The sequence below is a fragment of the Lissotriton helveticus genome, chromosome 1_1 (genome assembly GCF_964261635.1).
Source record: "Lissotriton helveticus chromosome 1_1, aLisHel1.1, whole genome shotgun sequence".
NCBI classification, from domain to species: Eukaryota; Metazoa; Chordata; class Amphibia; order Caudata; family Salamandridae; genus Lissotriton; species Lissotriton helveticus.
Genome location: NC_136057.1, coordinates 1712750954 through 1712769631, shown reverse-complemented (window position 1 = coordinate 1712769631; position 18678 = coordinate 1712750954). Strand labels below are relative to the sequence as shown.

The window sequence follows — 18678 nt, the reverse complement described above, 5'->3', positions numbered from 1 at the left end:
CAAAAAATTAATAATACAAAAAAAAAAATCTCAGCCTGGAGCACAGATCGTGAAGTTAGGGGGGGAGGCGAGAGGAGTGTAGAGCTCCACCTGAGTGGTTAGAGTATGAGCACTAAAAAGTGTAGAGACTACAGCTAGTGTTCAGACATTTTCAGTGGTATTCAGTGCTTTATTGTACACTGTAAAATAAAGATGGAAACACATTTTTCTAGCCTGCACAGCAATGGGTGCAACGGTTACTCATGACCCTCCATCCCAGAAAATAGACAAGACATTTTTTTTTAACAAAGTTGTTTCTGTTTATTTAACTGCCCAAGCACAGCCTACTGGTGCACTTTGGGGACAACACCTTTATTGACAAACTTCTGTGAACTTATTATTTGTAACTTTTTTTGTAAAAGGAGATTGGTCCTAAAAATATAGAAAGCAAATTTTAATACACCAAAAAGAACAAAAAAACTACGTTTTATCAAAAATTCAAACACACAAGGTACGGTGACAAAATGAAATGGCGAGTTTTGTAATCCAGTGGAGGACAGTATCAATATTGGGGGGCGGGGCTGCATCCCTTCATCTCCAGTGCCATAGCCTAGAAGAGGGAACTCTAAATTAAATGCTCAAAGGCCTGCTGATTTTTTTAATGTGTAATAACAAAGACAAGCCTGAATAAACAGAGTATTTCAGAGTCAATCCATCAGCCTATGGGGGGCAGAAACCACCTTAAGGAGAAGGAAAATGTACTAAAGGTGGCTGGGGCAGACTGAAGAGAGAAAATAAAATACATCTTCAGTATCAGTAATATCACAGCCTAATGGTAAGCTAAATGTGAAGAGCAAGAGGCCCCCACTCATGGGTGTACTTGCCCATTCATCTTTCACCCATCTATCCAGTCTGATTTGACCTACATAGAGCAAGAGGCGAGCAAGCAAAGTTACCTCATTTAACTGGTACCCATAATACTGTCAACAACACATTTACGAGTCCACTAACAAATAAATCAGGACTGGAAGGGTCTGTTCATCATGAAGCTTAACTACCTCGATACTGTTCTGGAAGGAGTTTGAAAATAAAAGGAAATTTAAAATCCTTAAGATTTGAAGACTTGATAACAAATATTCCCACCACTGGAAACACAACTTAAAAATATTGTGACATTGCCGCACCTATCTTTTCAAATCTTTTGGAAAGTTGAAGGCCAATTAATACGTAAACAATTCTAACCAAACAACACATACAAATATGACAACACATTCTGGCTCTCAAGATCCCATACCAAAAGAGAGTATATAAATCTTGATCTATTTTTCAAAGCACTCTGCTGTATGTGACACAGTTTACTATCTAGTGCAACCATAAGCAAAACAAAAATAAAACTCCCACAGAGCGCTGAGAAGAGTTTGAATATCAGCCATAGCCTCCGAATGGCACCATTCGATGTGGTCTGCTCGAGAGCCAGGATGGCTGAACAGGTACGCAGAAGGTCCGAAAATGAAGGATGCTAGAGCTGTGAATTCATATGTTTACAGACTTTGCCACATCCCAATCTAAGATCATTTGGGAAACTGAGCTATGGTGAAGTGAGCAGTCCCACAAATACAAAGCCCTAGAGATGAGACTTATGGAGCAATGGTACACATCATCTCTCCTTGTGTTCCATCAGGGAACTAAACGAGCAAAACAAGGACATACAGCAAACCCAAAAGAAATCAAGTCATAAAAACCAGCAACACTTTAGAAGTAAAGACCATCTTTTCAGAACACCACAAGAAAGGATAATAACGTACAAAACACATTTTCTAACATTTGTGACACTTTTTTTTTTTACATAAAATATAAATATTTATGCATATTATAAAGTCAAGTCATTTTCTCTTTAAACTATTTCTGTTAAAAAGGGCAAAAAAAATTGAGGTTATTATATATATTTATATAAAAAGGCTACTCAAACGAGAAAACACTTAGGACTGATACCTTGGACAGGGAGGCGGCAACACAGTTTCAGAGGATCCTTACAACTCCACTGAGTATTAATACACACCATCAGCCCACCCCACCCGGATTGATTATTCAGTGCGCTTCTGGTGAACTGAGAAGAAATGGAGAACAAAGGTAATGTCTAGATTCTAATTTACTCATGCAGAGCTAGTTTTGGCCACAGCAGGCCAGTGAGATGTAATGGAGCTGCTGTGTTCAAGATTCGCTCGGCTTATGATGATTGCAGACATGGTTCTCTCTTGCCCAGAGTGCCTGACCACTTCTGCAGTACCCATAGATGTCACGGAGTTTCACCCTCCAAGTGATGCAATTTACACCCTTGTTCGTCAGTTAAGGTGGTGAAGTAATGGAGAAAACAAGGAACCATAATGACGTAAACGGTTTGCAAGAAGGTGAAAAAACAAACAAAAATGATTGGTAAAACCATGCTACAGGGCACCATTGCGCTTTGCAACAATGTACCATCAACGTTCTTCAATGTTCTGTCTCCGCAGGCAAATAGACACTGGATTACATGCAGAACATGATGCAGACCACTCCATGCATTCCGATTGCGCTGTTGTGGGTGCAGAACAGGTTTTAGTGGACTTACCTTAAAAAATAAATAAATAAAAAATAAAATCTCTCAGAAATAAACAGGGGATTGTCACGCTCAATTTGTAAATATGACTTTAAAGACTACTCTTTATCTAGAATTGGCTATGAAACAGCACACACACATAAGTGAGGGACACTCAGCGGGCATCATCAGTCAAGAAAGGGTAAAATCAGGGAAACAACAATGCAGCGTAGCTCTATATTCTACATTAATGATAGACGCTTGGATTTCTCATCTCATTGCAATCAAAAATCAAAGACAGGATTTTCAGACTCTGAAAATGCAGAATAAATAGAGGGGACCTTATCTGCAGCACCATCAAGGTGAGATCCAAATGGGGTCCTCTCCACTTAGCATGTCTAGGGTTGCTTCCGAAGTCCGTCGAGCTAATAAGTGGTATGTTCCCTCTCCCCACCCCTCCATGTCAAAAGAGTGCTGTTACTGGCTGATGAAGACCAGTCACCCCCCCCCCCCAATAAATAAATAAATAAATAACACCCAACAAAGAAAGGCATCCGCCAGCAGAGCGGTTTAGAGATTTTTCAAAACAACTTGCATACACCTTATATTTAGGGAACTAACAGGGTGTGTTTGCACTTGTGTGTAGGCCAATGAAGCACTGGAATGCAGATAAAACTTTTCAGCATGAGCGCCGACTCCCATTTGGTGTCTGGTATCCTCCATTTCATGCAGAATCTGTTCCCTAATCAACATGGTGATTGAGAAGGACAGGTTCTTATCCAAAATCAGTAGCAATGCAGACAGACACGACATTCTTGCACGAGTCACCGCATTTAAGCGATCAAAGACCAGCGCTATCTCTTCATATAAGAGACTACTCAACAATATTACCATTCTTAGGAACTGGGTGATTGATTATTACGTAAAAAAATAGAACTGAACATTTTGTACCTGTAACCATGTACACCCTTCCAAGATGGCTAGTTGGCTTTCTAACTCGGATGATTTTATGTTTGCAGTGAGAGAAAATCTACCCTAACGGGCAGAAATCTTGAACGAACTCAGGAATTAAAATGACTATACGTTAAGACAGAAGGCCAATCTGTTTATTGAAGTCTGTTCGATGCCTTGCCTCATCCTCCTACTCATCTTCAGCCCAATTTACTATTTCAATTTTGAGCATGCCTTATGGGGCTGTGCCCAGTGAAGGACACTGTCTGGCATCTTCATTTTGTACTATGAAACGTGAACTGTGCCCCCAAGTGAAAAGTTGCTGGAATTTGAAAAGTCGAATTAAGCAAACGCATCAGTTTTCGCACTTAGGAACGCGTGGAGCAGTAGACAAAATAATAACGTTAGATACCAACTTTAAGAGGCAGAGCTTTTGGCAGCATTATGTTGGGTTATGGTTCTCAAACTCAGAATAATTTCCAAGAACTTCAGCAGTGCTGTACCAAAGTTCTCCACCTTTGTGTTGCCAAGTTATGGAACTGCTTTTCATGGCTGTGAAGAAGCAAAAGAAAGAGAACAAATCTTGAGTCTATTGTGCTGGAAAAAGAGGAGAGGAAAGAGGCTGGACCAAACCCAGTACTACGCTGACAACATTGGCCTTTTTCCAGCTGAAACAATTCGAGAACTCGCCAATACTAACCAGTCTGAGAGAGTCGAAATCTACAGTGGCCCACGTCCACCTGTATTATGTATTATTTGTGCTCTTTGCTGAATATTAAACCAGCTTCCAAAATGCAGTCGTCAGAATATGGAACTCCAGCCAAGAAAGGAAACTGAAGAGGTAAGAGGAATGTTCAGGTGAGCCTTTTCCAGTTTGACTATTTGTATTAACACATGGTACTGGAATGCGCTCTGCCAGGTAAGGTGGACTGCCCCAAAAAGCCTCCTTTTTTGCTAAGGTCCCAGAACTGACATGTACTCAGACTACTGCACTATGGTAGTTAGAACAGTTGACACGTTCTCAGCTGTCTAGTTGTCCCTTTTACTGACCCGTTATGCATTCCTTAACGCACAGTTTTGTCTTCAACATTAAAACTCACATGAAGTAAACACTGCCCTCCATCAGAGGCTGAATTCAGATCAATGAAGAGATGCCCAGCAATAGTGGACTGTGTCTTCACTCCAGGAGCCGAATGGCACAAACGCTGACACTACTTCAAAAACTGGATGGCAGACTTGCAATTCTAAAATCACCTAGATGCCACTCAGTGGCTTCTACCCAAAAAAAAGCTAGATTTTCAGGTGTGACATCACTACACGTACCGAAGACCAGACACTGAAATTATGCCAGGGACCAGACAGACATCTCCGCAAGAACCGGACATCACAGCTGACAGTCTGATATCACAGCAAGAACTGAACATTCGTGTAGCACTTATGTCCCCATGTAACTCTTGTATATCTAATTTTTGAATTACAAAAAAAAAACGGTATGCTTCATTCAAAATAAAGTACAATACCACAAAAAACAGTTAAGATGAAGAACACAATGGAAGGCACATTTTAAAGTTCGCCTATATTGGCCGGCTAAGGAAAAATGATACACTAAACAGAGCCAAGCTCACCAGAAAGCAGATGGATTGAAAAGTTTTCAACACCAAGAAGTTCTGGACCCGTCACCAGAAAAGTGGCCCCTAGTAATACAAGATACCTTCTGAGAAGCATAGAACAACAAGTTGGACTAGGCGCAGCATGTATAACTGCTATCCTGAGAAAAGGGAAACAAAAGACAAGCAGCTGAGGTATGCGGTGTGAAGAACCGCAGAGAAACGCATATCAGGCAGTTTGGAAATGTCGCCCGGCTAGTACTTTGTCAGAAACCCTCAAAAACCGGCGTTACTGGCCATGAACTTAACAGAGCGGAATATGAAGTTGTCTCTTTGTTTTGTCATTATCAGTTTTTTCCCCAACACATTCACTATCAACTATTGCTATTTTAAATATTCCCAGCTATTTTTTTCATCTAAAAATAAAACCAGAACGTGAAAACCATTTTTAGGTTTACAGGCCACAAAAAAGTGTTTTTTTCGTTTAGTTTGTTGGACAGGAGCCATCAGGTGGATAAGGCCTAATGTACAAGACATTCCTTAAGCTTTCACCCACTTCAGAGGTGCATGTGCCCTCCATTGGGGGTTTCAGCAACTGCGCATAACTTCTTTTTAGAATAAATGAAGCCAAGGTGCATGTGTGCCCTCAGGCAGAGTTCGCAGTCGGCAACCTGCCAGTCAAGGCTCAACATCCAAAAAGTGTCCATTCCAGTGTCAGGATGAGCTTCCACCTTGCCCCTGGCTTCTCATGCATTCTCCTGCAATTTCCCACGATAGAACTCCTCCCATCGGCTCTCATAGAAATTCTTCATGACTAGCCCAGCTCTGCCCACCTCCGAGTCATCTTCGTTGAACATCTGGCAGTTGCTGAAGACCAGCATGGCGTCTGCAGCAAACTCCTCACAGCAGGAATACCTGTGGACAGAATAGGAAGATATTATGTAAGGGTCACAGATGAGGGCGCTTAAGGGGGAATGAAAATGGGCAGATGACATCACATTTGGACAGGAACGACATACATTCAATCCTGCAATCCTATTAGACAAGGCCCCTACACCAAGCGGAGAGTGAGAAGCAGAGGCTATATTATTAATAATAAAAACAAAAGAAAAATCGTTCAGCACACTGCTCCATGAGTTGAAAAACACGGTTCGAAACTATTGGATGGGGATCCAAATCTGCACCTGAAGGCTGCAGCAAAAATTGACTTAATGTCAACATGCATGGTGTTACGCCGCATATATGGCTACATGCAGTCATATCAAGCGGATGAGCAGAGCAGCAGCAGGAGGAGGAGCTGCAATGCTCCATCTTGTGACACTGGGAAGCTGCTGCGATATAAGCTTTCTAGATCCTTTATCCTTTACAAACTTTATTCGACAATTAAGTCATAAAAGTATACATAAAATATACAAATGTTAATAAAAAGACAATTTAAAAACCATACAATAAATATTTAAAAAGGTATTAAACTACAATAGACTATTGTCGAATTACAATTAACAAGTCTAAAATCATTTCTTCAGTATACATTTATCTATAGGAGGATTGCACAAAAAATCTCGAGAGTTACCCCCAATATACATAGGCGAATACAGCTTAGTCTTTATATAGTTACCGCTATGTGTTTTATGCGGATTACCCAAGCCCATCTCAAGAATTTAGCCACAGAAACAGCAATACTGGGCGTCGGGTCTGTAGCTAAGATTCTGCGGTCCTGAAAATCTGGATTCGTATAATTATTCTGGACTCGAGAATTAAAACTTCGTCGAAACATGACGAATTTGGTATCAAAAGACCGAGAATGACGAGTACATCATGTACTTATATTTTCAGCATATTCGAGTGACGATTTCACCTCGAAATCGTCATTTACATTCTGAACCCTTGGCTTCCATTTAGGTGTTGCCCTTTACATAGGCCTTAATCCAGTTGAATTCAACCCCACAAGGACACATACTCCTTAATCGACTTTTCCATGACCTGTACAAGTTGGAACCATTGCCCCAGGCCGAACTCGTTAAGTCAGTTCCCCTCCCAGTGGCCGAGCAAGATAGCATCTAGGCTCAACAAACCATAAAACCATTTCAGCGCGCACACCTGCCATATCTCGCTCACATCTATCTCCACTCTTTTGCTTCACTTACTTTATGGTGGGGAGGTGCCCGTTTTTATTAGGGGTCCAGTGATATCTGATGAAATGTTGGGCCTTGCCAAATGATTTGTTGTAGGCAGCACGAAGTGAAATATGGACATGTCATCATGACTCTGCTTTTTCTTTGTATTAGAAATATGTTAACGATTTACTTTACAATCAAGAATGTTTTGCCTGAAGCCTAAAATTGTGTATAAGAAGAGAAGCCTGATTTTGTAAAGGCGAGCAGTCTCCTGAGAATATACCCGTGTTGTACTTCTAGGACACTTGTTACCTTGGTTGCAACCAATAAACTAATCTTTGACTTCACCTAGAAGACTCTGAGTTTCTGTGGTCTGGATCAGGAAGAACCCAAGGTCTCTGGGTGTGTATTCCCTGACACCGCTGGGTTACCGGTTCTGTGCCGGTTCTTAAAAACCCAGTACCTCAGCTGGCGCCCAACGTGGGGCGATTCCAGTGGTACCAGTCAGCCTGAAGATCGTGAGGAGCTTCGTGTGGAAATTCCGGAGGACGGCCAACCACCTCATCGACCCCTGCATGTCGACGTGGTCCGAAGGTCTTTGCTGCGAGGTTCCCTGCTTCCCGACGGCTACAAGGACTGCTGCCCTGGCTATCGCCCTGATTTGGACCCTTGAAGTTTGGTAGAGCGAAACACTAAGACGAGTCTTCTGGTGACGTCATCGATATTTCAGTTAAGTATAAGTGGAGCGTCTCCCAGTCCTTAGTTGGTCTTAGTTTTGGTATCCTTGGGATAAAAAGTTTTGTGTTGGTACTTGCAAGCACCAAAACCGAAGGACTCGTGTATTCACGAGAAATATCGTAATCGATAATCCTTTGAAGTTTGGAACTAGACTAGAGAGCGAAGATGCCTAGTCTTAGACTTGGAAATTTGTTTTGTCTTGGTGGTAATAATAGGGACTCCCGATTGGAGGACTCATGTCCGGTTCCTCCAGTTGGAACTCCGACTTACGAACTATATGTGAAACATGGGGTAGGCCCCATCACCTACAACTAAGTATGGATTAAATACACCAGGAAAGATGGTGTTCTAAAATGGCCCCAATATGGTAGCTTTGATTCCGAAATCCTAGACAACCTTGAAGTTAAACTCTTTAAAAAGAAAGCCCGGCCGGCGATGTTTGACTCTTTCCGCTTATGGCGTAAAGAAGCCAAACAAAAAGAAATTAAATTAGCTAAGAAAAATAAGAGAGAAGGGGGACTTTCAGTAATACAAGCTGCTGTGCAGTTTAAAGATAATGAGGAAGAGCAGATGAATGAGCAGTTGCACAGGCAACGTAAAATGGCAGTAGATAAATGCCATCCAGTTTTGCCGTCTCTTCAGCAAGAGGCAGCAAAAGAGCGTGAAAAAGACCCATTAATGTCGCATTTGCTAAATTCACCACCCCCCTATGCGCAGAATGCCACAGCACCCCTGCAACCTTTAGTTGCGCAAACTATGCCTCCTGCTCCTCCACAGCACCTACCAGCTGTTCCTCAGCTGGCTCCTACTCCTTTGGTGCAGCCTCCTCCAGGCCCACCGACCACCTCTGTTTCACCTGTGTTTTACGATTTTGCCTACTGTACTTTTTACGTCTCCTAATGCTCCCTCTACGATTTTGCCTAGTGCCCCCTCTATTTCCCCTGATACCTCTTCTGCTATCTCTGCCCCTGCCTTATCTCACCCCGTTTTTCCATCCGTTCTTCCTTCAGTTTCACCTTCCATTCGGCAGAAAATGGCCAGCACTGTTACTAATCTTCTTTTACCTCTTTTCGGGTCGCCTACTACGACCCCTAACATGGGAAGAAGACAGTTGCGAAGTCAACTACCCGATTATCAAGAGAGAGATTCACTGAATAGTTTAGCACGGAAATGGGTCATGGACACCGTAAAATATGATGTACAGTCTGTCATGGAAGTCTTCCATCAATGGGAAGCAGCGACACAGAGATATGTTTTCGAACAGATGTGTGTTTTCCTTTGCGAGGATTTAGAAGACAATGATCAGGAATGCATCCCACGAGAGATGTGTCGTGTACGGTTTAAGTTCGGAGAGGGTATGATTGTAGGTCCAGATGTGGAGAAAGCAGTTGAAATGTTGTTATCATATCGGAGTAAGGGGAGCAGTTCTGAGTCACAATCTGAGCATAACACATCCAGTAGAAAAAAGGCGCGACAATACCCTATGAGAGAAGTTCCCCCACAATGGAGAGAGGGTGACACGACTGCTGTCCCACCTATTCTGCCACACTTTCAGCGTGTATGGGTACATGTCCCATGGAAGCGAGCTGAAGTTTTAGCACTCAAACAAACATTACCAGATCCGCGTAAAAATCCTGCAGGGTACTATAAAGAGTTGTCGCAAACTGCTGGGTCATGAATAATGAATTTAGCCGATATCGATATGTTATTTGGGAATGTTGTTCCACAGCCTTTATGGGGTAAAATTCGTCATATAGATCATGACCAGGAATTAGGTGACACATGGGCTAATATTACTGCTGCAGATGCCCGACAAGTTGGTGGTGCCAAGCCTGAGCCTTTGATAGCAGAACTCCCTGGTAAAATAGTAGATTACATGAAAACGATAATGCCTGCAATACGCGTAAATTGGGATAAGTTGTCTGCATGCAAGCAGAAGAAAGAAGAAACAGTCTCAGACTTCTTCACCAGATTTGAAGAAACATCCGTCGACCACAGCGGTCAAGATATGACCACGGAAGGTGGTCAGAGATTGTTTGTCGATAAATTCGTGCACAATCTGCTTCCAGAATTGTGTAAAAAATTAAAAGATTCAGAAAGTTCTTGGGCAGTCTCATCTTCAGCCCAGATATTGGCCACTGCACAATATTACGAGAATAGAGACAAAGATGAGAAAGATAGAGTAGAAAAGAAAACTAGAGAACTAAAATCGAAGGTTTTGCTACAGCAAGCCTATCCGCCACGTGGTGGTGGTAATCAAAATAATAATGGTCAGAATCACTACCAAAATACTTTTCAACAGCCTCAACAGTATCAGAGAAACTCGCAAAGAACCGAGTATACTCAACCCCGTGTATCTGTAGGCCCCAACCAGTGTTTATATTGCAAACAAGAGGGTCATTTCAAGTATAATTGTCCTATTCTATTACAACGTGCAAATGGAGTTTCTGGTGTGAAGGGTCGTGGCAGTCAGCAAGCACCTAGAGGTAGAGGGCGTGGAAACGCCCCTCAGAACACACGTCCCCTTCCACCACAAAACTCTATGAACAGGTTTGATCAGCAAAATAACGTATCTGACAGGACAGCTAAATACTACGTTGATGATTATTACACAGAAGATGAGCATTGGGAAGGTAATGATTGCTAGGACAGCCATAGGCAAAGAGAGGGAGTTGTTTCAGTTCCAGTAGATCAGAGTGGACCTTACGTTGAGGTGATTACATCAGGTGTGTTAGAGCCTTTTCTGTTGGATACTGGTGCTACAAAGAGTTCTATTATGCACTCCAAACTCCCTGGCGCACCTTTGTCTGGCGAAATGAACGTTTCTGTAGGTTTTTCTGGCGCCCCAGTTAGAAATCCGATTTCTGACCCTTTATCTCTTTGTTGGTCCTTGTGAATTCGAAGCACCCCTTATTCTGACAACAGGTTGTGGTGAAAATTTGCTAGGATTGGATTTGTTAAAAAGATTGTATGCGACTTTGTACTGTTCTCCTTCAGGAGTACAACTTACTTTAGGTAAGAAAGTAGTTTCTCCCATGTATTTGTCGAGAGATGCACTTCCAGCAGAATTGTCACTTCTCCCAGATATTCTTTGGGCCACTGGTCCTAATGATGTAGGTCTTTTAGAAATTCCACCATATGTTGTAACATTGAAGTCCAATGTCAAAATGCCACGAATTCCCCAATACAAAATATCTAATGAGGGTGAAAAAGCTTTGCTAGCGATTGTTTACGAATTGATTGAAAAGGATGTGATTGAAGAAACACGAGGCAACGTTTGCAATAGTCCTGTTCTGCCTGTTTTAAAACGAACTGACCCTTCTCAGCCACCTGTGTACAGATTCGTGATTGATCTTCGAGAAGTGAATAAGATAGTTGTGCCACAATTCCCAGTTGTCCCCGACATTACCACATTATTGACTATGATTCCAGCTTCTGCTTCATGGTTTTCGGTGATTGACCTAAAGAATGCTTTCTTCAGCATCCCAATTGCTGAGGAGAGCAGGGATATTTTTTCCTTCAGTTTAGGAGGTCGAAGTTTCCGCTTTAAACGCGCTCCTCAAGGCTACTGTGAAAGCCCATCAATATACAGTCAAGCTCTGAAAACACAGCTTGACACGATTGTTTTACCTAAGGGTGCTACTCTTGTACAATATGTGGATGATTTGCTCATTGCTGCAGATACTAAGAAAATTTGTAAAAAGGCCACGTTGACATTATTGCGTCATCTGTGTGATCTGCATCACAAGGTGTCACTTTCCAAGCTTCAATATTGCAGACAAGAAGTGACCTACTTAGGTCACCTCTTATCGAAGGAGGGAAGGAAACTGACCCCAGAAAGAATTCAGGCAATAGCGAAATTGAGTGTGCCAAGAACACAGAGAGAAGTGCGTGCTTTCTTGGGCATTACATCGTACTGTAGACAGTGGATTCCAAATTTTTCGTTATTGGCCAAACCCTTGGTGGCATTGACATGTAAAAATACACCCAATCCCATTCCTTGGTCTGAAGAGTGTCAGAAAAGTTTTCTTGAATTACGCACAGCATTATGTTCGGCTCCTGTGTTAGGTACCCCCAACTACAGTAAGCCTTTCACATTGTATGTCCACGAGAAGGAGGGCTGTGCATTGTCTGTGTTGACTCAGTTATTTGGAGGGAGACAGCGGCCATGCGCCTATTTTTCGTCAACTTTGGATCTGGTAGCTAAAGCATTGCCAAGTTGTTTAAGGGCCACAGCAGCAGTAGCTGTTTCTATTCGACAGTCTGCTGGTCTAGTAATGAATAATACACTAATCGTGATGGTCCCGCATGCAGTAGACACATTGTTAAATAGGACCAAGACACAGCACTTAACTAGTGCTCGACTGTCCAGTTACGAATTGACGCTGCTAGCGAGCCATGTGCACATAAAAAGGTGCAATACCTTAAATCTAGCCACGTTGTTACCAATTGCAGAGGAATCAGATGCTTTAGAACAGCACGATTGTTTCCTCACAACAGAGGAAGAGACAAAAGGGAGAGTGGATTTATTTGACACTCCTCTTGCTGAATGTGATGGTACATTATGGGTGGATGGTTCATGCTTTAAGATCCCAAATGGGAACGTGACTGCAGCATATGCTGTCACAACTTTGCACACAGTTGTTGAAACTGCACGAGTACCGCATGGTTCAGCTCAAGCTGCAGAATTAGTTGCACTCACGAGAGCATGTGTATTGTCCAAAGGAATGAAAGTGAATGTCTACACCGACAGCCAGTATGCTTTTGGCGTGGCTCACAGTTTCGGACGATTGTGGAGAGAACGTGGGTTCCTGACTTCGCATGGAGCTAAGATTCAGCATGGTCAGTTGGTGAATGAGCTTCTTGAATCACTGACCTTGCCTCTGCAAATGGCGATTGTGAAATGTAGTGCTCACAAGAAGGTGACTGATGATGTAGGTCGTGGAAATGCATTTGCTGATGAGATCGCGAAAGAAACGGCAAAGAATGTGATGAGCCGAATGTATGTTGCAGGCCCTGAAAGATGGACTGGTGATGTTGGAATATGTGAGGACACGATAGAAAGTGTGAAGTCCATCCAAGCTGAGGCCACAGAGAAAGAGTTGAGCACGTGGAGAGAGAGTACAGGTAGAATGGATGCAAATGGTTGTTGGATTGAATTGACAGAGCATCAGAGATGGTTGTTACCCGATGCATATGTGCTTGCAGTGGTTACAATGGCTCATGGAGTGGCTCATATCAGCGTGAAAGGGATTTGCGAGTTGTTGGCCCCAGTGTGGAAGAATTCAGGGATTCCCAAGTGTGCGGAGAATGTTGTCAAGAATTGCATGGTATGTCTGAAGCACAATCCTGGTAGGGGAACCCCAACTCCAGCTGGTCATTTTGCACCTCCTACGTATCCGTTCGAGGTTTTGCAGCTAGATTTCATACACATGGAGAGGTGCAACAACTTAAAATACGTGCTCGTGGTTGTTTGTGCTTTCTCAAGATGGGTAGAAGCCTATCCCCTAAAAGACAATACTGCCTTGTCCACAGCAAAAGCCCTTGTGAAAGAGTACTTCCCCAGGTTTGGAATGCCTAGAATGGTCTGGTCTGACAACGGAAGTGAATTTGTGGGTCGTGTGATGAAAAGAGTGTGTGAAGGGCTAGGCATTAGGCAGAAGTTCCACGCCGCAAATCACCCCCAATCAGCTGGATTAGTAGACTGTTACAATGGCACGCTTAAACTTAAATTGGCCAAAATCCAAGCGAGCACAGGTCTTAAATGGCCTGACGCTCTACCCTTAGCACTCCTATCCACCAGAATGACTGTGCATTCGCGAGTGAAACTCAGCCCTTATGAAATTGTCTTTGGCCGGCCAGCCAACATATGGGGAGTGCCTAGGCCCACGAAGTTCAGCGAGCTAGAACACCCTATTTTGCTTGATTACCTGTATGAATTGACGGCTAAATTACGTGTTTTGCATCAACAGGTCCACAACACCCTGCCTCCGGTCTCTGAGACTCCAGGCCATTCCATTGTCCCTGGCTCCTGGATACTCGTGAAAAACTTCCAGAGAACAAAGAACGACCAGCCCAGGTGGACTGGGCCACATCTCGTCCTTCTTTCCACGAGGTCAGCCGTTCGAGTGGAGGGGAAGGCCAACTGGATCCACGGGGTCCACTGCAAAAGAATCCCTTCACCTCCGCCACATGACCAGTGGGTCCAGAAGGGTGTCACTGACTCAGAGCTTACAACTGTGCCACGTGTCATACCTTTCAGCGATGACCGTGTAAAAGAAACTAACCCTGAATGTGAAAGCGAGAACATTTTTCAAGAGACTGTGCCACCATCAGAACGATTGAACTTTTTGGAGCCTGAACTCCTGTTTCAGGACCAGACAGTACCAGGAAAAAGACGCTACAATTTGCGACCGAGAAAAACGAACTAACAAAAGTGATTCCTTTTTATGATTTGAGACCAAGACCTATGGACAAATAAATATATCTTTTTCCTCCCAAATACTCTTTTTGAAAGTGCAGCTCTCCCATTTAGGAAACTTGCTTATTTTTGTTTTTCGAACCGCCATCCGGGTTCCGCTGCTAGGGCCGCGGTTGATTAAAGACTTTTGGGTGCAGCTGACGATGTTAGGTCGGTAGTTCTGGTTGGTCCAAGGGAGTTGCCCTAGACTGACGGAAGCATCCTTTAGCAGAGGCAACCTCCCACCGCGGGCAGCACTTTAGAGAGGATGGAGTTTTCTGATGTGGAGAGACCTGCCAAACCAATGAACTTTAAGCAGAGACTGTGTAACACGATGACAAGGAAAAGTTTTATAATACTGTGTATTCTTATGCTATCCAGCGTAATGATCTTTTTGATAAGTTATGTTTTATTCTCTTTCCATGTAACCTTTGCGCCCACTGCATCACCCATACCTCCTCCTACTGTTTTCTCTCATTCCTTCCACCCTCTGCCTGACCACGAATCAAATAGGAGATTAGAGTTCGTTAATAACTCCTTTGTTCAGTTATTACACCAACACCAACTTGTAATGAACACAACTAACTGTTGGGTGTGCGGTCTCATGCCTCACACAACGGATAAAGGTATCCCCTATTTGGTTCTGCCATTTAGTCACAATGGTTCAGTATGGGCATATAGGACAATGTTCATATATGCACGAGAAGTCCAACCCCTACGTTCTGTAAAAGACAACCTCAAGACTAGCGCCCTAGTCAAAGGTATAGTTGACATAATCAAGGAAGTAACTTCTTATGAAGATACTCCGGATGATGAGATACTTGCATATGTAGGTTGGAACGTGACCGGATATGGCACTACTTTAAGTGAGAAACAGCAAGCCAAAAGATCGTCCCCTATCTGGATCGTACCCCATCAGGGTCACCTGTGTTTGCAAGGTATTGGCAAGAATCCCAGAGCTCAGCTAGGGAAGAGTATCTGTACAGAAACGTATGTTTTTGGATCTCAGACTTCCCCTGCGTTTTTAGCCGCTAAGGGTACTTATTTCATCTGCCATGATAGAGCCTATACATGGTTGCCCCCTGACTTCTCGGGCTCATGTTTTGTTTCATTCCTGTTACCTCCCACCTACACAGCAGCGGCGGATTACTACCGGACAAGGGTAGTTAGAGGTGTCTTGAGTAAAGAAGACACTGCAGGTCAAGAATTTGGGGACTTTGCAAAGGGTTTTCTGCCGTTCTGGGGATCCATGGCTAACAGCAGAAACATAAGGCAATTAACAAGGGTAGTTGAGTCCACCGTGACTGAAACTGCTGGTGCCCTTAGTAACTTGACTGCTGAGCTCCAGTCGGATCGACTTATGACCCTTCAGAACCGGGTCGCTTTGGATGTTATACTTGCAGACCGAGGTGGAGTATGCAAATTGATCCAATCTAGTTGTTGCATTTTCATCCCAGATAATGCTCCAACCGTGTACAGGGCCATCTCCAAACTACATAAGATTTCCGAATCTATTCATGTGGATAAAGGAGATTGGTCGTTAATGGGATGGTTCTGGGAACTGATATCTGCCTGGGGATGGAAAATTCTGATGGTCATTGGGATGGTCTTAGCCATTCTTTTCCTGTTCTGTCTGTGCATACAGTGTGCTCCTGCAATATGTGGCCTCTGTGTTACATCATGTGTAAGGAAGCCTGTGTCAAAAGATGAACTAAGTACTAGAATGATGTTACAGCAACATCTCAATGACTTTAGGAATATAGACCTGGACTCAGACTAACATGAGGATAGATTAATTGCCTATGTAAGGGCAAAAGGAGGGATTGTGGTCCTGAAAATCTGGATTCGTATAATTATTCTGGACTCGAGAGTTAAAACTTCGTCGAAACATGACGAATTTGGTATCAAAAGACCGAGAATGACGAGTACATCATGTACTTATATTTTCAGCATATTCGAGTGACGATTTCACCTCGAAATCGTCATTTACATTCTGAACCCTTGGCTTCCATTTATGTGTTGCCCTTTACATAGGCCTTAATCCAGTTGAATTCAATCCCACAAGGACACATACTCCTTAATCGACTTTTCCATGACCTGTACAAGTTGGAACCATTGCCCCAGGCCGAACTCGTTAAGTCAGTTCCCCTCCCAGTGGCCGAGCAAGATAGCATCTAGGCTCAACAAACCATAAAACCATTTCAGCGCGCACACCTGCCATATCTCGCTCACATCTATCTCCACTCTTTTGCTTCACTTACTTTATGGTGGGGAGGTGCCCGTTTTTATTAGGGGTCCAGTGATATCTGATGAAATGTTGGGCCTTGCCAAATGATTTGTTGTAGGCAGCACGAAGTGAAATATGGACATGTCATCATGACTCTGCTTTTTCTTTGTATTAGAAATATGTTAACGATTTACTTTACAACCAAGAATGTTTTGCCTGAAGCCTAAAATTGTGTATAAGAAGAGAAGCCTGATTTTGTAAAGGCGAGCAGTCTCCTGAGAATATACCCGTGTTGTACTTCTAGGACACTTGTTACCTTGGTTGCAACCAATAAACTAATCTTTGACTTCACCTAGAAGACTCTGAGTTTCTGTGGTCTGGATCAGGAAGAACCCGAGGTCTCTGGGTGTGTATTCCCTGACACCGCTGGGTTACCGGTTCTGTGCCGGTTCTTAAAAACCCAGTACCTCAATTCTCAGAGCCTCATGATGCTTATGTATCCCAAGGAGTTTACATATAGGCTTGATCCACATCGTTCTGGGGCCAATATACAAAGGACAAAAGAATAGAAAATGACTTAATGACTCTTGTTCCTCTCCACACTTGGGACATCTGTCATTACCATTATTTTCTGCCCATTTTACTGTGAAGGTTCTTATTGGTAGTGATCCTACCCTAAGCTGAAAATAAAGCTTTCTATCCTGTTGTTTACCAATAATGTCCCAATATTGTTCTAGATGTGGATAGGCTTTAATATCCATAAAACGACCAGTTAAGTGCGTGTGGAGACCCTCGGACCTCTCTTCAGCAATCACCATCTCTCAATACTTTTCTTTTAATGATTTTTTACAGGGGAATTGGGCATTTTCCGGATCCTCCCATAGTTCCCTCATTCCCAGTTTGAAGAGTATTGATCTAATGGCCTTCAGCCAGTGTATTCTATGGCATGGGTCTTTATCCATTATCTCCCTTTGTCCCTGGGCATAGTGCTGTAATTCTTCTGTGGTCCATATACGGCGCCAGTAGAGTAATGGCCGCAGAAAGGCAAGATCTTGGACTGCCTTTTTTCCAAGATCCCACATTAATGGTTTTAACGGGGTACTTATAGGAACGCTAGTAGCTTTCCGTAGAAATTGATTTTCTGCTAGCGTTAGGTTTCTTAGATCTTCGAAACCCCAAAGTTCGGCTCCATAAAGGGCCGAACCTAAAACCTTCATCCTGTATACTTCCAATAAGGGGCTAATAGGCTTTGTTGTTGAGGAAGTAAATTTTCTCAAAAGGATACCTGCCTGCTGGCGGAGTTTTAGCACCGAAATGTCCAATTGGCTAGACCACCCCAAGTCTTTCTGAAGGGTAAAACCCAAATAGGTGAAGGCGTCTACCCGCTCCAGGGGGGAACCGTTCATGTTAATCACCCCTTTGAAGGGTCTAATAGACCCGCACATTTTACGGCCAGTCAGGACCATATACTTGGTTTTTCCCATGTTTATTTCTAGGCCCCTATTCAAACAAAAAACTTCAAACCGGTTTAATGCTTGCTGGAGTCCACTCGGAGTCTTTGCAATAATGAGCGTGTCGTCCGCGAACATGAGGATCGGGACCCGCTCGCCAGACATCGCAGGGGCATCAGCCGGGACCAGGGAGAGGAAATCCGCAACCCCATTCACGAAGAGCGAGAATAAGGTTGGTGCCATGACGCATCCTTGCCTCACTCCACGCTCCACCGGAAAGGGTTCCGTAACCTCCCCCTGGCGACCCCAACGAACCAGAGCGAAGGTGTCCTCATGCAGGCGAACAATCCGACTCAGTAGTTCAGGTGCCATCCCCATCTCCGCTAGGACTTTCCATAGTATATAACGAGGGACCAGGTCGAAAGCCGCCTTTAAATCAACAAAAACGGCATACAAGGTGCCCTTTTCCAGGACCACGGTACGCCAGTATAACATGGTCTATGGTACTTGTTTTTGGGCGGAAACCAGCCTGAAGGTGACTCAAAATATTGTCATTATCCATCCAGGTCTGGA

General features: G+C 43.4%; 1 protein-coding gene across 11 annotated transcripts in view; it reads right to left on the bottom strand.

The window, feature by feature from the left end:
- Nucleotides 1-274: 274 nt before the first annotated feature.
- Nucleotides 275-18678, bottom strand: part of BAZ2A (bromodomain adjacent to zinc finger domain 2A) — a 1342005-nt gene continuing 1323601 nt past the window's right edge. For all 11 annotated transcript variants that reach the window (XM_078689111.1, XM_078689116.1, XM_078689113.1 and 8 more), the window contains one exon: nucleotides 275-6027. In XM_078689111.1, coding sequence (XP_078545237.1) covers nucleotides 5859-6027 — 169 coding nt within the window. In that variant the 3' untranslated portion in view covers nucleotides 275-5858. The remainder of the gene's footprint in view (nucleotides 6028-18678) is intronic.